The 27,991-nt window shown below is 45.2% G+C and overlaps 1 protein-coding gene across 1 annotated transcript; it reads left to right on the top strand.

The window, feature by feature from the left end:
- The first annotated feature begins 5 nt into the window (after positions 1 to 5).
- Positions 6 to 27,770, top strand: DDB1 (damage specific DNA binding protein 1). Its single transcript, XM_006173170.3, has 27 exons — positions 6 to 206; positions 1,364 to 1,512; positions 2,587 to 2,703; positions 3,040 to 3,261; positions 5,045 to 5,159; positions 6,096 to 6,193; positions 7,017 to 7,175; positions 7,778 to 7,861; positions 8,593 to 8,709; positions 9,308 to 9,410; positions 12,023 to 12,098; positions 12,193 to 12,301; positions 14,256 to 14,434; positions 14,532 to 14,695; positions 14,774 to 14,881; positions 15,024 to 15,231; positions 16,005 to 16,100; positions 16,206 to 16,317; positions 17,424 to 17,547; positions 17,868 to 18,032; positions 18,724 to 18,818; positions 23,893 to 24,063; positions 24,376 to 24,485; positions 24,790 to 24,959; positions 25,157 to 25,259; positions 26,298 to 26,421; positions 27,018 to 27,770. Exons 1-27 carry the CDS (start codon positions 146 to 148, stop codon positions 27,099 to 27,101), a joined length of 3,423 nt encoding a protein of 1,140 aa, XP_006173232.1. The 5' UTR covers positions 6 to 145; the 3' UTR covers positions 27,102 to 27,770.
- Positions 27,771 to 27,991: the final 221 nt, after the last annotated feature.

Here is a 27,991-nt window from a genome sequence, read left to right as displayed (position 1 = left end):
CTAGGCCGCTCTGGCCTGCAACGTGTATCTGGGGCGGAGGCAGAGGCAGTGGAGTTCGCCGCGCGCGGGTGGGGGCCCCCTGTCTCTTCGTGTACATCTCTCTATCGTTGAGCTTGTGTCCCGCTGGGCCGCCCCAGGCCTCGACATGTCGTACAACTACGTGGTAACGGCGCAGAAGCCCACCGCCGTGAATGGCTGCGTGACCGGTGAGGCTGCCAGGGCAGGAGACCCCGGCGAGGGAGGGAGCTGGTGGAAACCGAGGCCTAGGGAGGCCCGCGGCCCCCAGGCCGCCGGGGAGGACCGGGCCCGGGGAATGGAAGGCGCAGGCGGCCGAGAAACTTCCCGCAGCCCACGACTTTAAAGAAGCTGACTCAACACGCGCCTTTTGGGGAGTAAAAGCTGAGCTTGAGGGTCCCCTTTCGTTCTTGGAGGTCACTTAGCCTCGAGGACAGGGACGGGCCAAGTGGGACAGAGAGTGGAGTGTGAGTTGATTGTTCGCTGTTGCTTGGGTCGCGAGATTGGCCTCGTTGGTCGGGGAAGAGGCGGTGGTGATGGCGACTTTGGGGCAAGAATTTTCATGTAAGAAGAGCCTGGGAGATGCAGGAGGTGGAGGGATGTGAGAAATGTCTGCACTCACCCGAAAGAGAGGAGTCTGCTTTGCCTGAGGCTGTTGTTTACAAGAGCGAGCTGCTGGAGGAGAGGGTTTGGAATGGCCCGGCCCAGTGCTGGGTTTGCCTTGTTTGTTTATGCAAGAATTGTTAAGGACACAAATGTCCAGAGCCCGGGAATAATCATCTTGTACCAAGTTTTAAGCAGAATATGAAGACTTCAAACTTACATGATTATGTAAATCCTAATCATGATTCTAAAAGAAAACTGTTGTTGGCAGAGTTGGAGGCAGTGAAAGAGTGTGGATGGGGCATTGGTAGACGGCTGGGAGGGCAAGAGGTGCGGACAAAACAATGTTTTACTATAAAGCTCTGAGAATTTTCTTCATTTAACCTGGTCTGTTTGGTAAAAATGTTGTGAAAATTCAGATAAGGACTGAATAGAGATGAACACTTTCTCCAGCTTTTCCTAATTAGAGGACAAGTCTGCCATTGCAATAGGAAAAGTGAAATTCGAGGGCACAGAGCCATCTGAAGGGTTTTCACAGTCATTGTCAGTTGAAGGGCATGCTGCTCTTAGGCCCAGTCCACTTTTTTTAGTTTGATTAGGGAAGGAGCTTTCCCGAATGTATGAAGTAAGACTCTTTGAGGTGCTGGATTTGGTGAGAACGGAGTGAATAGAGGTTTTAGGTATAAGTGTTAGGATTATTTAGGTAGTGTTTTGGCTTCCAAAATTAGAGGATCTGTTCTTTCAGGACACTTTACTTCAGCTGAAGACTTGAACCTGTTGATTGCCAAAAATACAAGATTAGAGATCTATGTGGTCACTGCCGAGGGGCTTCGGCCTGTCAAAGAGGTGGGCATGTATGGGAAGATTGCTGTCATGGAGCTTTTCAGGCCCAAGGTAAGTGCTCTGGGTTGGGCTCAGCAACAAAGGGAGAACCATAGGTTGTAATTGGGTTTACGCTGTTTCATGTCATTGCTTGCTTGCAATGGGTGCAGTAGAACTTAGGAAAGAAGGAGCAGTAGGACTTAGGACTTCTGTTCTTGAATGGCAGATTTCAGTTTACATTCTTATTTAACAGGCATCCAAGAAGTAGCAGGAGGGATTCGCTAGGGAAAAATTTATCAAGTTGACTTCTTTAGAAAGGAATATTAAAGCAGTTTGGAATGTGGGTCACCATGCTGTGGGTCATCATTGTGATTCAGAGAGTAGGGTCTAGAGTTAGGGCAGTCCTGGTTTCATTCCTTATAAAATCCAACTTTTGGTGTCATGTAGCCTTTCAGAGCCTTATTTTTCCATCTGCAAAATGGAGTGATAGTATCTCTCTGTTATTGTGAAGATTAAGTGATTTAATAACACAGGATTTAGCGTATAACAAGCATTCACTGTTAAGACTTATCACATTATTATTATCGTTATTGTAATTCAGGTGTTTTCATCTAAATAATCACCACATTGCTTCATTATGTCTTTAACTGAATCTGACAAGAAAGCAATGGGTTCAAAATTTTAATTTTAAGCCTTTGAACAAAGTACTCACTTTGTTGGAATTTGTGTTAATGAGAAGGACTTTGTAGATCTGTTTGAGCTTCCATTGTTCACATTTTTTTTCTCTCTTTCCAAGTGCTTGGAGGGGATTAGGGGAGGTGTTACTACATTCATCTTCTGAAATCTGAATGGAATAACTGGGATTAGAGGAGGTGGAACTAGACTAATACCGTGTTTGTAGAGCAGAGAGATGGAGACTCGAGAAAGTGGACCAGATGTTTACCAGCTTCAGTTCTGGCCTTCTGTACACACCCTTAGGCGGGGTGTATAACTAATGTGTGTTGCATATTCACCGTGGATTTTTTCTTCAGGGAGAAAAGAAAATTCTTGAAGAACTTAGCATACTTAAAGAAATGATTAAGGGCTGGACAGTTATTCTTGTTTTCAAAAAGGAATCTCTTTTGATAATAAAATGTTGGTTTCCAGGGGGAGAGCAAGGACCTACTGTTTATCCTGACAGCTAAGTACAATGCCTGCATTTTGGAGTATAAACAGAGTGGCGAGAGCATTGACATCATAACTCGAGCCCATGGCAATGTCCAGGTGAGGTGGCTGCTTCCGCCTGATGAGAGTTTTCCAGGTAGGGTTGTCATGATTTGGTGAAGAAAATTAAAGTGCTGGGGCAGCTCTCTCTCTACATGATCAGAGAAACAAGAAAACACTAAGGACTTCTGTAGTTTACTCAGAGTCCAGGGGACAAGGTAATAATTCATTGAGATTCAGTGTTTTGCAAAAAGGCATGGGCTGACATTTGGGCTTCCTGGCATGTCAAAAAGATGCCACTAGTTTTAGTACCACTCCTAAAATCACCCTGGGAAGGTGGTGGCCAGTGTCGTCTGTTACTCTAGGTTCTTCCCTAACCCCAGTTTTATTTCTCAGGACCGTATTGGCCGCCCCTCAGAGACAGGCATTATTGGCATCATTGACCCCGAGTGCCGAATGATTGGCCTGCGACTCTATGATGGCCTTTTCAAGGTTATTCCACTAGACCGGGACAATAAAGAGCTCAAGGCCTTTAACATCCGTCTGGAGGAGTTGCATGTTATTGACGTCAAGTTCCTATATGGTTGCCAAGCACCTACCATCTGCTTTGTCTACCAGGTACGGGAGAAGGAGGTTTGGCATAGTGGGCATTCATTTTGACTAATCAGAATGTCTGGATTTCGTGGTAGGGTAGGCAGAAGTGTTGAATGTATTTGTTAGCCTAAAGTGTTTTGAATGATATAATTAATATGTGTCAGATTTTGGTTGCATCTTGAGCGCAGTAGTACTTACTGTGGAGGCAGGAAGCAGTCTGGGGCTTGTAGCAGGTTTTAATCCTGAGATTACACTCTGGTTGTGGGCCTTGGAGATTTTATAGGGTGACCCAGTTTATACTTTGTCTCTTACTAGCATGCCAGAGGATTATTAAAACTTAGCTGTAGAGAAATGATTTGGAAATTGCCTTTACAAGCAACGAGAAAATGTCTTGAGTGTGCTTTATATGTCTTCCCAGAAGTGCGTTTTGTTGATGAGCACTCACTTTCTGGTGACTGCTGGCTCTTGACTTCTATTTCAGTCTGTGCCTCAGACTTTAGCAGAACTGATCCTGGGCAGCTGTTCACTAGGCCAGATATGTTAAGGGGGGTGGAGCAGGGTGGCAGAGCTCATATCTTGATAAAATTTCAGCCTTTGAACAAAGGGCCTTACAGCATGAGGTTATTTCACTAGCATGTAGTTGAATAAATAATGGAAGGAAACTTAGTCCAACTACTGTATGTGGACATATGAACACTTTGATAGCTGTGTTAATCTTTTTTACAATACCAATATCAGAAATAAAAAGTTAGAATTTCTCTCCCTTCTTTAGTTCTGTAAATATCAGGTCATTCAAACACTGATGTCGATGTTTCAAGACTGACTGTGGGCAGCCTCAGGGCTCCTGGTCGTGAAGGATCTTATTTCCTTATGTATGTCTCAGAGGCCCAGATCCAAATTTATGGTGAAGTTGAGTCTTACCCATAATCACTGATGGGAAAACCTTTCCTCAACTAAAAATCAGTTTTTCTCCTGTTTTGTTCACTAAAGTCAACTTGAAAAACACCATGTTTTGCAAGGTAGTCATGCAGAGTGCTTCAGGAGTTGTAACAGTGATTAAGATGCGGGCCCTGACCTGAAACCCACTGTCAGATTCCTTCCATAAATTCTTAGACCCTGGTGTGGCCTTTGATGAGGCCGTCCCCTGGGGCCATGCCGGCTCTTTTAGTCTCTTAAAGGTGACTTTGACAGTTCCAGGACTGAAGTGAGTCGTGATTCAGAAAGGGTGGGAGGGCAGGGGATGGTGTTGACAGGGGCAGGACTGGAGGTTTCGACTAAGTTCAGAGGAGCAGCAGGCTCTCTTCTCTCTACTGTCACCCCACCAGAATGCTTCTGAGAATTGTATGAAACAAATTTGAAATTTTTGTTACATGTATGTAACTTCTCATGTGTTTTTCTCTTTAGCTGTTTGTAAGTTCATTGAAGACAAGGAGTATCGAATATATATATGTTTATATATATATACACACACACACATATACATGTATATCCTATACATACACATACAAACACACAAATGTACACATATGTACGTTACGTCTCTGTAGTGGTTCATGCAGTGTGACAAGTTTACCTTTCTAATTTTTAAGCCTTGGTTGATTCAGTTGCTAGAAGCCTTTGGTCTCAGTCGCAGTCTCCCCAGACCATAAGAGGCTCATCTGGGGGCTGTCGGCATGCTGATGGATAAAGATGGGAAGGCTGGCGTGGCAGGAGTGCCAGATGCTGGATGCTGGTAACCTGTTCCTTTCAGGCCCCCTCCAGGGTTCACCCTTCCTGGGGGTTAACCATTTCACCTTTCCCCATCTAGGACCCTCAGGGGCGGCACGTGAAAACCTATGAGGTGTCTCTGCGCGAGAAGGAGTTCAATAAGGGCCCTTGGAAACAGGAAAACGTAGAAGCGGAAGCTTCCATGGTGATTGCAGGTTTGTTGGGGGATTTGGGAAATGTGCCTCCACCCCAGGTCTGGGCCAATTCCCTATTATTCCTTCCTCACCTTCTCTGCCCCTTCATCTCAGTGCCCAAGTGCTATTGAGCACATGCATTCTTTAGCACTCCCTCATGTCTCCTGTCTGTAAACGTGCTTTCCTTTGCTTTTTGCATTTCTATCTTTGGGTTGTCTTGTTTTTTACTCTTCCCAAAAAGTATAGCTTTATTTGCGGTAGAGGGGTTAACCATAAAACAGTGAGGTTAATTTGCAGAGTGACATATGGAAATTAGTTTCATTATTTTATGTTTGCATGTAAAATTTTTAAAATCTGAAAAGGACCAGTAGAGCTTATCTTATCTGGCTCCTTTATTTCATAAATGAGGAAAACAGGACCAAGGGACTTGCCCATATACCTGTACCTCACTGACAGAGCCTGGGCTGAAATCCAGACCTCTTTGCTCTCTGTCCTGTTTTCTTCCCCTAATGCTGTTGTGTGTCTCACCTAGTAGGTAACAGTAGGGAAGTTTAAAACTCTTTAATTAGCTCTTCTATATGGTAGCCCTGAAATGGGGGAAATTAAGCTAAGGAACAAGGGGAAAAAGTAAAAGCTTTTAGTTAGAAAGGATCTGAAGTTTAGAAGAGAAATGGGAAGAATGCGTATGGAAAAACACTGGGAAGACTGCCCACACCTTGAGTCTCAGAAACATTGAAAGAATGGCAATAAAAATATTCCCAGGAGTGGAGGATGAGCAGCCTAAAATTTCTAAGACTGGAATCTCAGAAAAGGGCTATCATGTTCCCTGGACTTTGATGTCTAAAATAATGATCATCTTAAAGTTTGCCTCAGAGATAACTGATCAGTGCCCTTGCTGCCTCAGGGTTTTGCAAATCCCAGATGCTGAGCATTCTAACGCCGCTCTTTCTCCTGCAGTCCCAGAGCCCTTTGGAGGCGCCATCATCATTGGACAGGAATCGATCACCTATCACAATGGTGACAAATACCTGGCGATTGCCCCTCCTATCATTAAGGTGAGCAGCATTCTTTTCTTTTTTTTCTTCCCTTGTTCTTACTGCCCCCTGACCCCTGCCCTCCCCCGACCCCCCCCCCCGCCCTTTCTCTCCATTTGTCAAAAGGAGATTCACAGTTGTCTGTCACTAAGTTATTCACTATGTATATAAGATACTTTGTTGGTCAGTGGGAATACAAAGAGGGATTGGTTTGATTTTCTTACAAAGAGCTTGCTTCCTTGCTAAGGAAGAGAAATGATAATCAAAGTTGGTTTACCCTTTCTGCTGTCTGGGGCAACTTTAAGAAGGGAAAAATTTCACAATTCTATTGAATGTCAATGTTTTCAGAGCTTAAGTCATGTAAAGTAATATAGTGAAAAAAATATATATAGACTTAAAAAATTAGCCATAAAAATTTCAAGCTTTAAAATTTCAAGTTATAAAAATACACCATAAAAGCTTAATTTTATTTTCTTTTCTGAAAATAAATAAGAAAATCTATAGTGACATTCATGATCAGAGGTAGTTAGTGATAGTGAGGATAAAAACAAAATCTGTGGTAGTATCCACAGTCCAGTGAATACCTACAGCTGCTTCCTATTCTGTCTATTTCTGTTTTTTTGTAGAATAATACGTAAATAAGCATTTCAGGTATATTGAGCTCCTTAGAACATTGTCTTCAAAATAAAAGTGTCCCCATTTTCAGTCATACATGTAATGTGAACTGTGTGGATACCTTGCTCATGAAGTGGCTGGGTTTGGAAAAGGAAGTGGTCCTCTAGGATTTGAACTCTGGTTGTGGAAGACACTTAATCTCTAATGACTGTATCTTCTCTCTTGGCAGCAAAGCACAATTGTGTGTCACAATCGTGTGGACCCAAATGGTTCCCGCTATCTGCTGGGAGACATGGAAGGACGGCTCTTCATGCTGCTTTTGGAGAAGGAGGAACAGATGGATGGCACTGTTACCCTCAAGGATCTCCGTGTGGAACTCCTTGGGGAGGTAGGCCTTGTCCCTACTCTGCTACATTCTCCTAGAAGCCTAGTGACCCCAGATGTGTGGTCCCACACTGCAACTGGGAATTACCGAGCAACAACAAATGCTCAGTGCTACTATGGAAGTTGGTTTTAGAATGAGTAGATTGTAGAGAATCTTACAAGCAGTGGGACACTACCTCAAGTATTAAAAGGAAGAGAAACAAAGGATAAAGTGTAGAATTAAAGGTTAATCTAAGACTGATGTTCAGTTATGGGAGGGGGTTCCAAAAAAGTATTGTTAAGAGCGATGCAGTGAATTTTAGTTGAGCGGTCTCTAGCTATTTTGAGCAGACTGGAACTGTTGGGATTGAAATGATCATGTGGAGCAGACACCTGCAAGATAAATTAGACTTTTCTGACTGTAGGGATGTGATAAATAGTCACAAACTTCGTAGATTTAGGAACATTTGTTGAGTGTGATTGAGGATTTGAAATGGAGAGCTGCTTTGGGAATCATGGCTGCAGTTGTGATTTTTCTCAGCACATGTCTGAGAAGTGGGTAGGACAGTGTCTGGATCCCACGTGAAGTTCATTCTAATGTCTTTCACGCTGTTGATTTTATTCTAGACCTCTATTGCTGAGTGCTTGACATACCTCGATAATGGTGTTGTGTTTGTTGGGTCTCGCCTTGGTGACTCCCAGCTTGTGAAGGTGAGAAGACATTTTCTTTCTGGCTTCTCTTCAGCTGTCTTCATTGCTGCTACTTTTTCTTTTTTTCATTGCCTCATCATCAAGTGTTTCCTGTGTTTAGTGCCTCTTAGAATTTCTTCAGTTCATAGGTATTCCTACTATTCAGCTTTCTCCTTAGTTGATTTAGCATCCTACCCTGACTAGCTCTTTGTCCTAAATGTTCATTCAACACGTATACTGTGGAAAAAAAAATGTGATGATGAGTGTGTATATGTCCATGTATGACTGAAAAATTGTGCTGAACACTAGAATTTGACACAACATTGTAAAATGATTATAAATCAATAAAAAATGTTAAAAAAAAAAACCAAAAAAACAAGTATACTGTGCAAGGTGCTGTGAATACAATGATGAACAAGACCCAGCTTCTGCCTTCAAATAGGTCATAGTCTAATGCACTTGATCCCTTCTAGAATATGAGAATTTTGGACCTTCTCCGCAGAGAAATGCATGTAAACATTTTACGTTAATTTCCAAACTGCTTCTTTGAAATCCATCCATGGACTGCCAGATTAGAAATCCCTGGCTAAAGGTCACCAGCCATGTTCCTTAGTCAGCATTCCCCTTCTAGAAGGATCTAATAAGGCACAAGAAGGGTGGATCTAGTAAGACTGAGTTTCTTTTGGATGAGAGCTATCTCTTTACGGTAGGTCTGGATCATTCCAGGACTAACGTTGTTCTTTCTTTTTTAGCTCAATGTTGACAGCAATGAACAAGGCTCCTATGTAGTGGCCATGGAAACCTTTACCAATTTAGGACCCATCGTGGACATGTGTGTGGTGGACCTGGAGAGGCAGGGGCAGGGACAGGTAAAGGGGTCATCCTGGAAAGGGATAGTAGATACGCCCACACAAACTGTGTCCTCCTGGGTTAGCAAAGACTTATCTAGACTGGGGAGTGTGCACTGCTGATAACCTTTAAGAGCCTCACTCAGTAATTCTAGTGATGCGAGGATAACTGCCATTAATTGAGTGCCTATTTTCGTCTGCCAGGCGCTTTATGTACATTATCTAAAATCACACAAGCACCCCTGTTAGACATTTCAGAAGTGAGGAAACTGAGGCCTCAGAAGGATTAAGTAACTTGTCCAAAGTCATATAACTACTAAATGGCAGGTGTGCCTGCCTCCAGATCCTGTGTTCTTTCTAGTGAACTAGGTTCCCAGGGTAGAAGCAAGCTTGCTAAGAGCAGTGGTAGGAGCTTTTTGCTTCTTGGTCTAGGATATCCTGTCTTCTCAATAAATTTGGGAGACTTTGAAGATCAACTTCTTCTAAGTCTGCGTCTTCAAACCTAGCGCTACAACAAAGAGGCCTTGGGTTTAGGTATCGTTTGTTTATTTTCTGGGTGTCCATCTAATTGTTCTAGTTTCTGTAAGGGATTACTTAGAAACCTTTTCTCTACTTGCAGCTGGTCACTTGCTCTGGAGCTTTCAAGGAAGGTTCCTTGCGGATCATCCGGAATGGAATTGGAATCCACGAGCATGCCAGCATTGACCTACCAGGCATCAAAGGTAGCCGTTTGATGGACATAGGATGCAGACCTTATTTGAGTGACCCCGGGCTTTGGCCTCATTACTTGTCATGAAGACACTTGGGTGGGAGCTAGAGGAAAGCAGATCAAATGAAGAATAAAGAAAAAAAAAGGTCATAATGACAAATAAGTGGTAGAAGCTTAAGTACCAAAGTAAACTTAAAAAAAGAGAATATTATTGCCCCAAATGAGTAATGGAGTAGAAGAATGGGGAAGGAAAAGATTACAAGTTAAATTTAATGTTGTTTATATAAAGGAACTGCTAGAACCTCTAAAGAAAGAGGAGATTGAAAATATCATATAAAGGTAACTTTTAGAACTGAAAATACAAATCTTGCTAAATTCCAAGATAATTTTTATTTATTTATTTTAATAAAAAAGATCAAAGAAAGACTACATAGCAGAGGACTTTTACAGTATATATACAGTAAACATAACCTAAAAAAAATGACGGAACTGTTACCAAACATCTGTATGAGTATCTGTGTCTGATATATCAGATATCTGATAGCAGTAAATGTAAATGGGCTAAACTTCACCTAAAAAAAGATAGTCAAGTTGGATCATAAGGCAAAATCAACTCAAAGTAGTATAGGAAGCACATCTAAAAAAATGTAATTCAGAATATTAAAAAAAAAGAATGAGAACAGATTAATAAAGAAATAGAAGTTTATAAATTAGGAAGAGATCATAAAACTACAAAACCCAAGAGAATCAACTGAAAAACTAGACTATAAGAATTCATTAAAGTAGGATATAAAGTTAGTGTACTGAAATCAACAGCTTTCGTGTAAAAACAATTAGAAGGTATAGTAGAGGGAAAGAAGCAATTTACAATAGCAATGAAAAGGTAAAATACCAAAGGATGAACTTAACAAGAATTGTGCAAAATCTATACAAGGAAAACTTTAAAATACTCTTGAAGGATTAAAAGGATAGATTGATTAAATGAAAAAGACATGCCAGGGTCTTTTAAGTCAACACATAAAGCTTTTCTGTCTTTGATTTTTATGTTTAATGTATCTCAATAAAAATAATCAGTTTTATTCCTTGACCTGGACAAGTCAAAGTCTGAATGGGAAACAGAATAAGCAAGAAAAGCTAGGAAAACTTAAAAAAGAGTAGTGAGATGGGTTTAGTCCTACCAGTTATTAAAACATACTATTAAACCTTAGTAATTAAAAGTGTGGTTTTGGTGCACAAATAGATAGGAGTCCCATGAGCAGATTCAAATGTCTAGGAATGGACACAATTGTATGTGGGACTTTAGTGTACAACAGTAGTGGTATCTCAGTTCAATGAGATAAAGATGATTCTTTTTAATAAATGGTGTTGGTATAACTGGTGTCATTTTGGAAAAGGTAAGTTTGGGTCCATCATACTGCACAATGTATATGTTGTTAGAATCTAAGTAGATCAAAGACTTACTGTAAAAAATGAAGTCATACAAAAGAGGAAAGTTGGTGAATTCCATTCTAATTTTACAGTGGGGAAAGTCTTTCAAACTATGACCCAAAGCACAGAAACCAAAAAGATTGATAAATTCAACAACATAAAAATAAAATACATCTGCATGGCAAAAACAAAACACTATAAGCTAAGTTGGAAGAAATGGCAAATTGGATAAAAGAGTTTATAGTTCATATTGTAGACAAAGGCCTAATCTCCCTAATTTATAAAAAAATTTCTAGAAAGATCTCCAAAATTCCTCCCCCTGAAATGGCAAAGTACGTGAACGGACAGGTTAACCAGCTTAACTTGTAATAAGAGAAATACAAATCAAAACAAAATAGTGATACCATTCTTTACTAGGTGACCAGAATCCAAGTTTGATAACACATTATGTTGGTGAGGCTGTGAGGAAATAAGTATGCTCATTGGCAATATCTACTGAAACTATAGCTGCATTTAGTGATTTACCCAGCAACCCCAGTTCTGGGCACCTACCCCACAGACCATCATCTATGTAAAATGACAAATAACGGGATTTTTCATTGCGGCATTGTGTGTTACGACAGTACACTGGAGAAGTGTCCATCACTGGGGACTTATGAATAAACTGGTACATACATACAATTCGATAGCATGCAGATGTCAAAAACAAGGAACTGCTGTCCTGTAAGGGCTCAGGCATATGTTAGATGACAGAACAAGGTGCAGTTTGTGATGAGCTATTTTATATTTATATCGGTTTACAATACAGCATTTACCTATTTCAAGTTAAAAAAAATGGATAAACAGGAATCTGTTGTTGATTACTTATTTTGGGGATATGTTGGAGGGAGAGGTACAGAGGTGAGACTTTTGTGTTAAGTATTTTAAAGGTAAATTTTGATTCTGAGTCATGGGAATGTATTCTCCCATCCAAAGTCAAATGAAAAACTTTAAAATATCAGGCTCAAACAGTTTTGAAAATGTCTTAACTTCTTCAGAGTCTTAAAGCTAGGGACGAATAGAGAGGCTCTTTTAGCTCAGGATGACTCCAAATTTCTTGCTCTTCCTGTGGGATTAGGCTGCTCTTTCCTTAGACAGAGAGCGAGGAGCTGAGTGTTGGCCTTTACTGTGCATCTTAATCCTTGATCTTTGTTCCAGGCCTCTGGCCACTGCGGTCCGATCCTAACCGGGAGACTGATGACACTTTGGTGCTCTCTTTTGTGGGCCAGACAAGGTAAGATGAGTCTGGTGCCAGCTCCGGGTGCTCATGTGAAAGTTGCAAGGTGTGGAAGCTGGTCTGGCTGACCCAGCCCTCCATTCTGCTGCAGAGTTCTCATGTTAAACGGAGAGGAAGTGGAAGAAACTGAACTGATGGGTTTTGTGGATGATCAGCAGACTTTCTTCTGTGGCAACGTGGCTCATCAACAACTTATCCAGGTAGTAATTGAGAATAAGGCAGGCCCCATTTACTTGAATTTGACCTAGAGTGCCATAGAGAGCACCACTGGATTTTAAGTCAATTTTTATGGCTCTAAAATTGAAATTACCTGGTAGCCTACTACTGAGAGCAACTTAGCTCTTTTAACTTTGGGATTGTTCCTTTTGGCCTTAATTTTCCTTTGCAAATGTATGTATGGTTGGTTCCTTGTATTGGTGGGTTTCGCATACATGGATTCAACCAGCCGTGGATCAAAAATGCTTGGGGGAAAAAAACTCCAGAAAGTTTAAAAAGCAAAACTTGAATTTCTTGTACACCAGAAACTATTTACACATTGTTTACATTGTGTTTACAATTATTTACATTGTGTTAGGTGCTACAAGTAATCTAGAGATGCTTTAATGTACACGGAAGGATATGAGTAGGTTATATGCAAGTACTACTCCATTTTATATAAGGGACTTGAACATCTGTGGGTTTCGGTATCTACTGGGGTCCTGGAACTACGTCCCTGCAGATACGGAGGGATGACTGTATATTGTATTCATTCATATTTTCTTTTATAGACTCGGATCTTTTATATGTATATATGTGCATATATATATGTGTGTGTATATATATGTGTATATATATGTCCATGTATATATATATATATATAAGCATATATATAAATCATGTGTGTATATATATACACACATGTGTGTATATATATATGAATGTGGGTATGTATACACATATATGTGTTTTTTTGGGCGGGGTGGATATTCTTTTAGCATGTATTATATCCTGTCTTCTGAGACACATTTTCCCCCCTCATTACAATAATAATAATAATGCATACTTATTTGGAAAATATTGAAAAGCACAAAGAAGAAAAAAATTAGTCATATGCTAGCATCCATATATAAGACTTTTTGCAGCACTTTCAAGATACTAATTATTATATCCAGAGCTCTAACTCTATTCAAATCTTTTCTCTGAATCTGTCTGTGATATGGGTGTCATCCTTTTGGCAATGGTTAGCCGCGAGAGCCTGCTTTCTCAGCACCTCCCAGTGGCCCGGCAGTCTTTAGGTTTGGAGTGACTAAGATGCTCTTTGGTTTTTTGCACACTCTCCTCACCTTTTGAGCTGTTCTCCACTCTGACCAGTGTCAGTTTTTGCCAGTGGTGGATAAAGCAGTTGAGGGCTTGAGGATTACTGAACTGTCTCCATCTTTTTATCCTCTTCTTCCTTTTAGCCAAGAGGCAGTGGTGGATTTGGTAAAAACCAGAAGGAAGGTTCTGTCAGTTTTTGGAACAAGTGTGGGAAGTGCCCAGATCCTGACTCGTTGCTTTGTCCGTGTTTTCTAACTAGTGGCTTGAAGACTGGCCCCAGCTCACATCTCTTATTAAAGCGCTTCCCTCTCTAAATAGAAACTCAATTTTGAGAAGTAAGATGTATTAATATGTAACAGCATTATCAACCTGCTTTTTGTTTTATTTCAGTAATGAGATAAATGTATAAAATGTATTTTAATACAGTTTTGTAGCTTTTACTAAAGAATTCTATGCAATTTTAATGGTTAGTATGGAAGAACTTTGATATTTTAGAGGTCTGATTTTTGGGTTGAGGGAAATGGCTAGATTGGTAGTCAGAGGGTCTCACTCCATTGATACCTTTCCACAGGGTGCAGTTTGTGTTACCCAGGTCTTACTCAGAATGAAACAGGCCTTCTCTTTTGCTGGCTACAGGTATGTAAGCTGTCAGCTGCCTTAAGCCAGTCTTCAGGGCTTCAACTAAAAATAACATCTTCACATAACTAATCATTGCAGGACTTTGGAAAAATGAATCTACGTGGCCCAGGAGGACTGACTTAGCTTATTCTTCGGGTCCCACGAGGGCAGTGCTTGCCAGCTTTCCTCCCCTGTGTAGATCCCAACAGGGGCCTGGAAACATTGCTCTTCTTTCTCTAGATTACTTCAGCATCTGTGAGGTTGGTCTCTCAAGAACCCAAAGCTCTGGTCAGTGAATGGAAGGAGCCTCAGGGCAAGAACATCAGTGTGGCCTCCTGCAATAGCAACCAGGTAGTGGTAGCCGTGGGAAGGGCCCTCTACTACCTGCAGATCCATCCACAGGAGCTCCGACAGATCAGGTGCGTGCTTATCTCTCTGCTCTTTTTTTCCTCCCCTGTTCTCTGAGACTTCTTTGATCCTTGGATTCCTCCCTCTGCCATATTATTCTTTGTTCAGCCACACAGAGATGGAACATGAAGTGGCCTGCTTGGACATCACCCCATTAGGGGACAGCAATGGTCTGTCCCCTCTTTGTGCCATTGGCCTCTGGACAGACATCTCGGCCCGTATCTCGAAGCTGCCCTCTTTTGAGCTACTGCACAAAGAGATGCTGGGTGGAGGTGTGTTTCTTTCGAGGACCTGGGTTGGGATCAGAGTCAGAATGTGGAACAAGAGCTCAGTGTGCCTCTTTCCCACAGAGATCATTCCTCGTTCCATCCTGATGACCACGTTTGAGAGTAGCCACTACCTCCTCTGTGCCTTGGGAGATGGGGCACTTTTCTACTTCGGGCTCAACATTGAGACAGGTGAGAGTAGCACTTCAACTGAGGGGCCCTTTGGGTTATTGGAGTTGCTGGCATCAGGGTGCTGCTCTTGAACCTTCACAATCCAGCTGTTTGTCCTGTTTCCTCTCCTTCCTTTTTTCTCCTGATGCCATTCTTTCTGTAGGCTTGTTGAGCGACCGTAAGAAGGTGACTCTCGGCACCCAGCCCACGGTATTGAGGACCTTCCGTTCTCTTTCTACGACCAACGTCTTTGCTTGCTCTGACCGCCCCACTGTCATCTACAGCAGCAACCACAAATTGGTCTTCTCCAATGTCAACCTCAAGGAAGTGAACTACATGTGTCCCCTCAACTCAGATGGCTATCCTGACAGGTGAGCCTCTTTTTCTTTCCTCAGCAAGAGCCAGTGATTGAGGGTCTTGTGATGTTTTCCTCAAACCCTTCCCCTCCAGCCTTTCCCCGATGTCAAAGTCAGTGGATAGCTGAGATGGGACATGTACAGCAGAAAATCTTGGCTGCATAGTAGAAATACCTGGGAAACCTTTGTTAATGTACAGATGGGTTTTGAATCCTTCTTAGAATCTGACAAAAATGGAATCCTGAGTAACTTCTCAGGTGATTCAAATGATTCAAATTAGTCAAGTTTCAGAACCCCTGATTTAGGGCTCATCATTTATTCCCCTGGAACAGGAATTCTCAAAGTGTGGTCCCTCAGCAGCAGATCTGGCACTATCTAGGAACTCAGTAGGAATGTAAATTCTCAGGCCTCACCCCTGGACCCACTGCATCAGAAAGTCTGGGGGCAGGCCCAGCAGACTAGTTTAAAGTGCCCTCCAGTTGATCCTGATGCCAGCATGGTTTGATAGTTTCCACTGTTCTGTATTCTAATGCTGGACTTTAGCATAAATAAATAGCTCTTAAAAATCTTAGCCTAGGCCCAAGCAGATCAGTTAAGCAGGAATATCTCAGGGGTCAGACCAGGCATCTGCCTTAGGTGTGTTTTAGCATAGAGTCGTAGTTGAGAACCACTGCCCTGGAGTAAGGTAGTATAATTCTGCCTTGTTTTTCTTCCCCTCATGGAGTTGCCTCATAGAATCCTTTCCCTCCTTGGGTCTACTCAATCTAAACCCAGAACCTTCTTTCCAGCCTGGCACTGGCCAACAACAGCACCCTCACCATTGGCACCATCGACGAGATCCAGAAGCTGCACATTCGCACAGTTCCCCTCTACGAATCTCCCAGGTGAGGGCAGCATACGGGAGCCGCAGAGGGTGGTGATCTGGGAGTTGGCGTGGAGCGCTTCAGACTTGTCCTGAGAGGCCCTGTTGTTCCGTACTCTCTCTCCAGGAAGATCTGCTATCAGGAGGTGTCCCAGTGCTTCGGGGTCCTCTCCAGCCGTATTGAAGTCCAGGACACGAGTGGGGGCACCACTGCTCTGAGGCCCAGTGCCAGCACCCAGGTAAGGGCAATGGACAAAGAAAGATGGCGTGAGAGCAGGGGCATACTTTTCTGTAATGAGTCAGATAGTTAGTATTTCTGGCTTTGCAGGTCATCTGGTCTCAGTCACAACCACTCAACTCTGCCATTGTGAGAGCAGCCCTGATAGGTGGGCATGACTGGGTTCCAGGAAAACTTTTAACAAGCAGTGAGCTGGATTTGGCACCCTCATTTAGAGGATTGAGAAGACCCTTAAATGAGCAGTCAGTGATTTTGCTCCTCCTTGCAGGATATTTCTTTCTTCTCATTTAAAAAAAATATTTTTAAACTTTTTTTGGGGGGGTGTAGGTAATTAGGTTTGTTTATTTTGTTTCTTAGAGGAGGTACTGGCGATTGAACCCAAGACCTCATGCATGCTAAGCATGTGCTCTACCACTTGAGCTGTACCCTCCCCGCTTTTTCTCTTGTCATCAGTTTGGGTACTTTGGGTCATGTGTGCATAACAGTGTAGTATAAGAGGTAAGAGCATGGGATTTGGAGTTGACAGAACTGGCTTCAGAGTTTCTTGCTAGCTATGTGACCTTGGGAAGGTTTAAACTTCAGTTTTCTCATCTGCAAAGTGATAGGAGAATCTAGTGCTGCACATTATAGAATCAGTGGAGACGTTAGCTGATCATTTTATCCTGTGTTTTCTCTGCCTTTCTTGCTCCCACGTATCTGGTATGGCTTCTTCCCTTAACCCAGAGCAGAAGGTCATTTTTCTTTCTATTTGAAGTGCTCTCCTACTCTCCCCGTGGAGAGGGTGGAAATCTGTCCCTTTATTCATTCATCTGAATTTCTCCTTAGCTTGATTGATGTAGCATCACTGTTTTAGTGCTCTTTAATGACTCTCAGATTCTTGTGGTATTTTGGACTGCTGTGTCAGTTCCATATGGAATTTGGATCCGTATCCTTGGCCCCTGTGTCCTCTCTGAAGCTCTCTGTTCTTTGGGCTCTGTGTAACCGGCCAGCCTTAAGTTCTCATTCAGACTCATCCCCTGTTCCCTGACCCTCTCTCATCCTCACACTGCTGCTCCCAGCACCCATTCTGCTTTTGAGAGGGCTGATGTGTGTTCTCTCTGTTCCCAGGCCCTGTCCAGCAGCGTCAGCTCCAGCAAGCTATTCTCCAGCAGCACAGCCCCTCACGAGACCTCCTTTGGAGAAGAGGTGGAGGTGCATAACCTCCTTATCATTGACCAGCACACCTTTGAAGGTGCAACTGAGCTCTTTCTGTCATTCTGTACCTATGTCCTCCTTGAGTTAGGCTCTTCTGGGCTCTGATATACTCCAAAATCTGATAGACATTGGCAGACCATTCTAGGAGGAGAAGTAAGGGGTGGGGCCTCTGAGTGGACTGTGAGACGAGAGTGCTGGGCATCCTCATGTCAGAATGAGCTTGCGAGGAGACTGGAATAGCAGGAGGCAGATGCCTCCTGTACTTTGCTTCGAGCTGAGTGAGGGCCTCACAGAAGCACACAAGTGCGCGTGTGTGGGGGTCGTCATCCAGTCACCTCTCTGCTACTCTCCTTCTAGTGCTTCATGCCCACCAGTTTCTGCAGAACGAGTATGCACTCAGCCTGGTCTCCTGCAAGTTGGGCAAAGACCCCAACACATACTTCATCGTGGGCACGGCCATGGTGTATCCCGAAGAGGCAGAGCCCAAGCAGGGTCGTATTGTGGTCTTTCAGTATTCAGACGGTAAGTGAGCACAGTCTCCGGCTTTTGGGAGATTTGAAACTGGGGAAGTCAGCAGGCTCTTAGGTTTCAGCCTCAGTTAAGGAGAAGAATTTGGGTTGATTTCCTGTGACTCAAGGTGCTTCTTTTAAGCTGTTGGTGGTCTGAATGAGTTTTGGAGTGTATGAGCAGAGGCACAAAAAAAATCTATCATGTGTTTCTTCCTTTTTCACTCTTTGAAAGGAAGAAAAAAAGGGGAGAAGTGAACTATGGATAACTGGTGACCAGAACGAGAATTAGGAATCTTATTAGGGAATCCTTGGTGTGTTTTCCACTGGGCTGCTCAGCCTTTTAGGTCCTTTACCCAGCATCAGTGCTTTTTTTCTACATCTTCTCTCATTTCTGCTACCCAGGATAGTTCTAAAGACTAGCTCTCAGCCCCGAAATCTCAGATTAGATGGCTAGGAATGAATTTGGTTTCCATCTTGACAGAGACATCTGGAGTCTCAGGGCGAGGGCACTGTCTGGGATCACTGCTCATTATGTTGGGGCTCATACTTGGGTGGTGGATAACCCCCCCTATTCACTGACTCTATTTCCTGCTTTCATGTGAGTGGTTTTAGGGGCAGAAATTAGAACTAGAGGGAAAATGGAGATTCTTTTGATTCAAGTGTGGGCTCATAAGGAAGACTCAAAAGTATCATTTTTCCCACAGGAAAACTGCAGACGGTGGCTGAAAAGGAGGTGAAAGGAGCCGTGTACTCCATGGTGGAATTCAATGGGAAGCTGTTAGCCAGCATCAACAGCACGGTGAGGCCCGTCCCACTGGTGTCGTGCCTCGGGTCACACACCATTGTTCACAGAGTATTTTTTCACTTGTTTCTGGAGCTGCCTGTGTATCAGATTTTAAGGATAACAAAGTAGTGGGTATGGAGGATGGAGCTGGGAATATGGGGAGCTGGAGTTAGACCAGACCCCAGACTTGGTTATGTCAAGCCCCATGTGTATTATCATCCTGAGCGCTGTGGGGCTGGCCCCTGTTCTCAGAATGGGTCATGGCATGAGACTGTTCCATCTGTATGGAACGAAATGAGCCAAACCAGGTTATCCTGAGTGCATCCCTGAAATACCAGTCCTGTGAAATATTCCACTTCCCTTCTGGCATGATCCCCTCCTCCCTCGCAAAAAATATTTTCTAAAGTAAGTTTCATGGTCAGACAGATTTGGGAAATGCTGCCTCCTGTCTCCCCCTCTTGGAGCTTCACAGTGCATCATAGCATGTTAAAGGTTCTGAGACGATCAGGAGTAAAGAAGCATTATGTAAATGCTTTGAATTGAAGGTTTCTAGACGTTCATTCAAAAGATACTAACTGAACACTTGTAGTGTACCAGGCACTGTTTTGGTAGTTGGAAGACTACCAAATGTAGCAGTAGACAGAATGGACAAAGAGTTACCCTTCTGGGGCTTGTGAGCAAGTAGCATGCATGTATGTACCGGGGATGATGAAAAATACATGGTGAGAAATAAAGTGGGCAGGAAGCTGGAGGCGGGCCAGAGCGCGCGTGGGAGGGCAGAGTTGCTGTTTTGTCACATGGTCAGGAGGGTCTTATTCGTACAGTGACGTTTGGGCAGGTTCCTCAAGGAAGGGAAGGAGCAAAGCGTGCCTCTGTCTGGGAGAAGACCAGGGCCAGGAGTCCGGCAAGCCTGGTGTCTGCATGGGAGGGTGCTGCTGGGTGCTGGGAGATAAGTCAGAGAGGCAGCCAGGGGCTAGCACATGTGGGGCCTGATTGGCTGTGTGTGTAAGCCCTTCAGGGTTTCCTCTGAAGGTGATGGAAACCTCTGGAGGGTTTGAGCAAATGAGTGACATGATGGAGTTATATTTTGAAAAGCTCATTTCACATCTTGGAAAAGACTGTAGGGGACCAAGGGTTGAAGCAGTGAGATCAGTTAGGAGGCCCTTGGGGTAATCCAGACAGCAGCTGATAGCCGTGGGGAGCAGAGTGCTGATAGAGGAGGTGAAGTGTAGTCAGATTCTGCAGATTCTGCTGTATCAAGGGGCTTCCGTGATGGATTGAAGGTGGGGTGGGAGAGGAGAATAAAGGGCTAGGGTTTTGGCCCAAGTAACAGGAGGGGTGGCGTTGCTCTTTACCGATAGGGGGAAGACTGTGAGTGGAGCAGGTTTGGGGGCTAAAGGAAAACTTTGTTTACTCAAGCCTCTGACACCACGTGTATGGGGTTTTTACCCCCACACCAACCAGTTTTCCAACTAGATGTCCAATAATTGAATTGAATTCTGGCACTAGCTACCCAGAGTTAATGTCAGACTTCACAGGTTTAAGGGCTCCGTCCCACAAGACTGCCCTTATTTCAGACCTCAGTCCCAAGTAATAGGTACCCGAACTTGCCCAACTTGCCTACGAAGTTGGAGGTTCCCACGACCCCCACCCCTTTAGATTTGATAGTTGGCTGAAATGAAACATTTACTTAGATTTGTTTTCTATAAAGGACAGACAGATAGCCGGGTGAAGAGATACATAGAGCAAGCCCTAGAAGGGTCCTGAGTACAGGAATTTCTGTCCTGGTGGAGCTGGAGTGAGCCACCCTCCTAGTACATGGCTGTGCTCACCAACCTGAGAGCTCTCCGAGCTATGTCCTTTTGGAATTTTTATGGAGGCTTCGTCACATAGACATGATCCATCATTAATTCAATCTCCAGTCCCTTTTTCCTCTCCTGGAGGAGAGGAGGGTGGGGCTGAAAGTTCCAAGCTTCTAATCATGGCCGGGTCTTTCTGATGACCAGCCCCCATCCTGTTGCTATCCAGGAGCTACAGATAGCCACATCATTATAACAAAGAACTCCTATCACCTAGGAAATTCCAAGGGTTTTAGGAGCTCTGTTGCAGGAACTGGGGGCAGAGAAATGTGTATTTCTTCTTGTGTTGAAGAGGGGAAATCAGAGGTTTGGCTTTGAAAATGCTGAGCTTCAGTAGTCATCTTAGTGGAGATGTCAGGTAGGTAGCTGAATGAGAGAGAGAATAGGTTCTAGCAAGAGGTTGGCTGGAGATACCAGCATGGCAGCTGTTGGGTGGCGTGGAAAGCTGGAAGTCTGGATGAGATACCTGGGATCAGCTGTCTGCTGAGAGTGGGGAGAGGAGAGATCTGAAGACTGAGCCCAGGGGCCCTCCAGCCTTTGAAAGGTGGGGCGAGAAGGAGGATCCAGCCAAACAGAGAGGAGGCGACTAGTGAAGTAGGAGAGCAACCGAGAGAGAGAAGCTTTCTGGAAGCCAATGGAAAGAGAGCTTCAAGCAGGAAGGAGCTGATAAACTGCAGGTGCTGTCAGTACGTCAGGTAACATAAGGATCAAGAATCAGCCATTGGTTTAGCTCTTCTGGTTGAGTTGTGGGGATGGAGACCTGATTGAAGAGGGTTCGACCAGGACTAGGAGGTGAGGACAGCTAGTGTTAGGAATCCTTTCCAGGGGTTTTGCGGTGAAGAAGAGAGTAATGGGGTAACTACAGGGAGTGTCAGGACACGAGAGTTTTGAACTCTTTAAGTTAGGAAATACTGCTGCAGGTTTCTCGCTGATGGCAGTGGTCCGTCAGGGAAGAGCCACTGGAGCCATGTTTTGAATGTCCGAGAGAGATGGAGTGCACAGTGTCGGCCTCAAGATGGTGGAAGTAGGTGGAAATCCTCTTCTGACTGTGTCCGTCTTCTGTGAAGTTGCTGAGAGGAAGGATGGAAGAGGCGATACGAGAGTTGTAAGGCGAGGGAAGGAGGTCTGAATCCGTTTCAGGACCTGAAGAGTAATGGACTAGGAACAGGCAGTTACTGAGAAGTACAGGAGCCCACTTCAGGTGCGTGGTCTTGAGGTTAAAATGACACCTGTCATCCTGGTTGGTTGTTTTTCCTCAGCTTGTAGTTGAAGATTAGAATTTCACCAAAGTCTGGTTTCGCTGAGTGAGCATGATCAAGGGGGAAGGGGGCTGAGAATCTGTGAGACCAGGGTTGTGGTGCTGGACTCGGTGTCTGAGAAGTGGTGAAATTGGGGCCCCAAGATTCTGGAGTTGCTTTTAATGACACGCTCTAAGGGTGACCATAGGAATGGGCAGGATGGGTGGGGGAGAGAGGGTCAGAAAAGGTCAGAGATCAGGGTATTGGAAGGCTCTTGTCAGTGAATATTAACGTCACCAAGAATTACAGGCATGTTGTGTGGGGAGAGCGTGGTAGGTAGGGGTGGAGATGAGTGCCTCCAGGGATGACAGCGGTAGTGGTCTGGTGGTGTCAACTTCAGAACTGGCATGATTGGGAGGCAGACAGGATAGAATTTTGAAAGGGCCGGCAAGATGCTTGGAGGCTGCCTTTCCTCCAGTCCCAGTGTATGAAGGACAGTCGGAGAGAGAATTGCCACGTTGAGAGAGCCACAGGGCCCTTTGAAAGACCCACATTTCAGTTAGAGTGACAAGGGACCAGCTAGAGAACAGGTTGCCCCTGAGTAGTGACTGTATATTCCAGAGGGTACAGTGAACAGATGCAGGAATTGGGGAGGGGTTGGATGTGAGGTGGGATTACGGGATGTCCATTGCTGTCTAATAGAATTAAAAGAACCATATGTGTAATTTTAAACTTTCCAGAAGCCACATGAATAGAAGTAAAAAGCAGGTGAGATTAACTTTAGTAATGTATTTTATTTAACTCAGTAGATCTAAAATTTCAACATGTAGTTAATCAATAGAAAAATTAATATAAAAATTTTTAGTGAGATATTTTACATTTTTATCTGACTTCCAAATCTGGTGTGTATTTTTTACTTAAAGCACATCTCAGTTTGAGCTAGCCTCATTTCAGGTGTTTGTAGCCATGTGTGGCTGGTGGTTACCACATTAACAGTGGGGGTCTGGGACCTGATGGGCTGAGAGTGGGAGCCTTGGATTTCGGTGGTATCTGACCTTGGTCTTGACTATCGCCATAGCGGAGGGGAGGCTGGGAATATGCAGAGGGACGTGTGGGGTGTGTTTCCAGGAGTGTGCTGCACTCCTGGCTCCTTCTTCACTCCACTCTTAGAGGTGTGGAGGCTCAGCCAGGCTGGCCTCATCCCAGATTGGGGTGTTCTGGGCACCCTTGACCCTAGCGGTGGAGGTGTGGCAGCCATTGTAATTTGTGGATGGCTCTTGGAGTGCACACTGGAGCTAGGTTTCCTTGGGCACACCTTGAGAAATCATGGCTTAATGTGTTGTCCTGGAGTTTCCGGATGTGCAGAGGCCGTGGGGGGGTTGCCTGGACCCTGAAGTCTCTGCCAGGGCTGTGCTGTGCTGAGCATCTGTACGTCTGTCTGCTGGTGATAAAGTGTCTTCCTCCTTTTGGAGAGGTGCTCACCACTGAGGAAACACTGCGTCGAGGGGAGGACGCAGACTCTGGTGCTTCAGTCCTTTGGTCTCTGTTGGACTCTCCCCTTTGGTTTTCTTTGCTTGTTGCTTTCACATCAAAAGGTGCCAGGAATGTGTGAGTTTTGAGAAGGGTTCAGAAAAGGCAATCTGTATAGGAGGGATCTTGTTCCATTCTGGTCAGGAAATTGGAGATGGATCCTCTCTTTCCGGAGATATTTCTATAGGTCAGCTACTGAACTTCGGGCACAAAACCATCTTTTGTCACATCCATAGTGTTACTTGTATTACTGTTTATTTTATATTTTTCTTTACTCTGCCTCTTTTTTTTATGTGAAGGGAAACTGTGTTATTAGTTTCATGTGCTCACTCTGTTTTCATCTTTCGTGAATATATAACATTGAAATAAACAATGTTCATCCAAGTACCACACCAAACCACTGTGCATCCCACATTGCACTCCTGGGCCCCTTGGGTTGAGAGAAATGCAATGCCCGTCCAGGTGCGGCTTTATGAGTGGACGACAGAGAAGGAGCTTCGCACCGAGTGCAATCACTACAACAACATCATGGCCCTCTACCTGAAGACCAAGGGCGACTTCATCCTGGTGGGCGACCTGATGCGCTCGGTGCTACTGCTGGCCTACAAGCCCATGGAGGGCAACTTCGAAGAGGTAGTTGAGGGAGGGGCAGGTTTTTTGCTTAGGCTGGGCCCCCTGCAGGTGTCTCTCTCTGTGTGAGGGATAGTCAAGCCCGGTGGGGGCAGAAACGTTGTCCCTGGAGCATGCATTCTGTATCCATTAAGTATTTTTAGAGACCTTCAACTCTGTTTCTGGGCACTTACAACCAAATTGGCTGCATTGGCCAGAGACTTGGTGGAGAATCTCTGTAGAGGGGCAGTTGTTAGACATGGGACAGGGCAGGCTCTTGGCCACGTCCCAGCACTGCTCATTGTATTTCCTTTTGTATCTTGTCTATTTCATAAGATTGCTCGAGACTTTAACCCCAACTGGATGAGTGCTGTGGAAATCTTGGATGATGACAATTTCCTGGGGGCTGAAAATGCCTTTAACTTGTTTGTGTGTCAGAAGGATAGGTGAGTGACCAGCTGTGGGAGTGGTTGGTGGGGGGCAGCTGGAGCCCCTGGGTGCGGTGGATGACGTGTGGGGGTTTGGGGAGAGTCGGGGGGCGGGTCCTCTCTCAGACTCAGTTGCTTCTCTTTATAGAGGTCAAGTGTTTTCACGAGAGAATCAGACCACAAAGATGAGCCTTTTCTGGCGTGTCCTCCGCTGTGGAGTGTGTGGGCTTACCAGGGAATCTGCCCGCTGCACGTGGTCCTTGGCGAAGCCCCGTGGCGGGGACGGGAGGTTTGGGTGGTGAGTTGTTGCACTGCCTTTCAGCGCTGCCACCACTGACGAGGAGCGGCAGCACCTTCAGGAGGTCGGGCTCTTCCATCTGGGCGAATTTGTCAACGTCTTTTGCCACGGCTCTCTGGTTATGCAGAATCTGGGCGAGACCTCCACCCCCACACAGGGCTCGGTGCTCTTCGGCACGGTCAACGGCATGATTGGTAAGGGTGACCCCTGCAGGCATAGTCCCCTACAAGCATCCTTCCTGAGATCCCCGCTCCATCCTAAGGGGTGAGGGGAGAGCGGGGCTTTGTGTTTGTGGAGGAGCCTCCTCGTGCTGCGGCCTGGGCAGCCCTTGGCCATGCTCACCGTGGGCTCCGGAGCACCCTGCAGCTCCCTGCTCCCTCTGCTTCTTCAGGCCTGGTGACCTCGCTGTCAGAGAGCTGGTACAACCTCTTGTTGGACATGCAGAATCGACTCAATAAAGTCATCAAAAGTGTGGGCAAGATTGAGCACTCCTTATATCCTTCCCGGGGCGCCCCTTGCTGGGAAGCACGTCCTGGCACAGGCAGAGCACAGCATTACCCTGAGCAGCTTCTGGAAACTACTGTCAGCTTAGAAACTGTCTTGACTAAGTTCCTGGGGGAAAAGGCTTTTTAAAACTTTTTCTTATTGAAAATTTCAAACACAATAGTAGAGAGACTAGTATAATGAATCCCCAGGTACTTACCACCCAGCTTCACTGGGTCATCTTGAAAATGGACATTCATGTTCCTGAAATGTATCTGCCTCTGGCCTTCCTGGTGTCATGTGTCAAATGCAAATGTAGATCACAGCTTAGGAACATCCTTTCAGAGATCTTGTTGGAGGCAGCAGTGTCTGAGGACCCTCGCTAGAGAGGCTAGCAGAAGAAGAGGGGAAAAGAGAAGAAACTGCAAACTCCAGAAGCCCAGGGAGCAGCCCCCCGGGACACCCAGGATCCAAGTACTGCTGGAAGTCTGTTACAGGAGAAAGATAAGGAGCCCTCAGGAGGTGGGAGGGGCTCCTGCTGTGAGTCTGTGCGGTTGGTCACGCTCTGTTACAAGCAGTATGGCCGAACTGTAGCCAGGGAGGGAGGGGACAGGCCGATGGGTGGTTTTCTGCTAACCAGCAGGACTTCGGACACACTTCTTGTCTCTCTGAGCCTTAGTTTGTTTATCTATGTAGGCTAAGGCTAGAGTGGTTCTTCCCAAGCAGACATCTGATTTACCTGGAGCACTTGTAAAAATAACATCCAGACAGATCCAGGCTCTGCACCAAGAGTCTTAGCTGTGTTTTAAACAACAGATATGTTTTGAAGATTATCCTATTTGAGAGCCATTTAATTAGGTGATGATTTTGCAGGTCTTTCAATTTCAAGACTGTCCAAAAAGTGATGTGATTTTTAATTGAAACTGTTGTTTCCAATTCTCATCTCAATGATTGCTTTAGATCGTGATTACTCAGAAGTGGGGATGACTCAGGGTAAGGGTATCTATTATTTCCAAATAATCGGTATGTTCCTTAACTCACCTGTCCACCTGGAGATCCTTTCATACTGAACGAAAGACAGAACCAGCCACAGGCTTCATCGATGGAGACTTGATTGAGAGTTTCCTGGATATAAGCAGGCCCAAGATGCAGGAGGTTGTGGCAAACCTACAGGTGAGCTGTGCAGTGTTCAGTCCTGGGTCAGTTACGTGAGTCCGTTGCAGGGTCAGGTGTGCCAGGAGACCATTAGAACTCCAGTGCCTCCCCTCTGTTGAGTCCCACACGCCAGCAGGCCTTTTAAAGTTTTCTTCTACCCATGTGGGAAGGTGGAGTCTGAGGGCAGGGAGATGTCTCTGGAGCTCCTGGATCCCCCTACCAGGCACTGGGCACTGTACTTGAGCAACGAGGGCATGTTTGGGTGTGTCTGGGATCTCTGCCAGACCCACAGGAAGGGGGCAGGGTCAGGATCCTGCAGGGAAGAGAAATTTCCACAGTGCTGGAGTTTGGGGTTATTGCTCACTGGAGATGGTGCCTGTGAGGAACATCCTGGGGGAGGGGAAATTATATACCAGGTGGCAGCCTCCAGGCGGCTTTGCTATCATCAGACCATGCTAACCTGTGACCCCAAGGAGAGGTGTGGGCTTCCAACGATGAGTCCTTCCTCCCTGCTGGGGAAGTGGTGGGGTGGGGCGCCTCCTTTGTGGGCATCCCTTCCCCAGGGGAGGGAGAGCACCCCCTCGGCCCTCACAGCCACCCCTCCCTCATTGCAGTATGACGACGGCAGCGGAATGAAGCGGGAGGCCACCGCAGATGACCTGATCAAGGTGGTGGAGGAGTTAACCCGGATCCACTAGCCCAGGGCGGGGACCCCCCTCTCCCAGACCCTCTCTGAAGGCTTTGCCCTCCTGCTCTCCTCCTCCTCCCCTGCCATTGTCTCCTGGCTGCCCCAGAAGCCACAGCCCACCTTTGTGGAAATGGGGATTTCGTAGAACTCGAACCAGTTCACTGGAGACCTGGGAAAGGGCTGAAGGTGAAATATTTTCTCCCTGGATTTTTACCAGTCTCATGTGATTCTAGCCATCACCTTGGGCCACCAAGCCTTGACTGGTGTAGCCAGTTTTCCTCCTTCCAGGGAGCAATTTTGCAGCTCTTTGGCTGAAAGGAAGCGCTGTGTGTGTGTGTCTCCCACACTCATGCATTGTCCTCTGCTATCTTTTTATTTAGGTTGGGGGTGTGGGGAGGTTGTGGGTAGGGCGGGGAAGAGGGGCGGGAGGGGTTCGTTGTCTTTGAAGTGAGAGCTTCCTTTGCTTTCTGCTATTGCCTCTGAGAGCTTTGGGTCTGGAGGCCTGACCACCAGGCCGTGGGCTGCCTGAGTATAAAACCTGCAGATGGTGGATGATCTCCAAACCACAGCCTTTTTGTCTCTGAGGAACTGCCTCCTTCAGAGGGAAGAAGGTGGGGGGACGTGAATTGGTGGTTAGTTTTTGAGTTTTACCAAATAAAGTAGAGTCTAAGAAGAAAGATCCATTGGTTTCTGCTTTTTTTCCCCCTCCCTAGCTCTCCAGCATCCCAGTCACACTGTGCCCAATTCACTGCAAGCTCAGTTTCTCCTTCATGGCCACTGCAGCAGTCCCTTGTCCTTGCTGCTGAAACATTCCTCTCAAGTAGTGGAATGACGTCTGTACCGCTTCTTTACCATATGATCACTCTTGGTGGGATCCCAAGGATGATGAGTGTCCGGTTT

This window comes from Camelus ferus, chromosome 10, assembly GCF_009834535.1.
Source record: "Camelus ferus isolate YT-003-E chromosome 10, BCGSAC_Cfer_1.0, whole genome shotgun sequence".
Classification (NCBI taxonomy): Eukaryota; Metazoa; Chordata; class Mammalia; order Artiodactyla; family Camelidae; genus Camelus; species Camelus ferus.
The sequence above is the reverse complement of the archived record's forward strand: the minus strand, read 5'-3'. Positions and strand labels throughout refer to the sequence as shown.

What these genes read in the sequence shown, in the direction of transcription:
- DDB1 (XM_006173170.3), top strand. Translation starts at nt 146, where the DNA reads ATGTCGTACAACTACGTGGTAACGGCGCAGAAGCCCACCGCCGTGAAT. An exon ending in GTGACTCCCAGCTTGTGAAG is followed by an intron (nt 7,862 to 8,592) that starts GTGAGAAGACAT and finishes TTTCTTTTTTAG; the next exon opens with CTCAATGTTGACAGCAATGA. An exon ending in TGACCTACCAGGCATCAAAG is followed by an intron (nt 9,411 to 12,022) that starts GTAGCCGTTTGA and finishes TCTTTGTTCCAG; the next exon opens with GCCTCTGGCCACTGCGGTCC.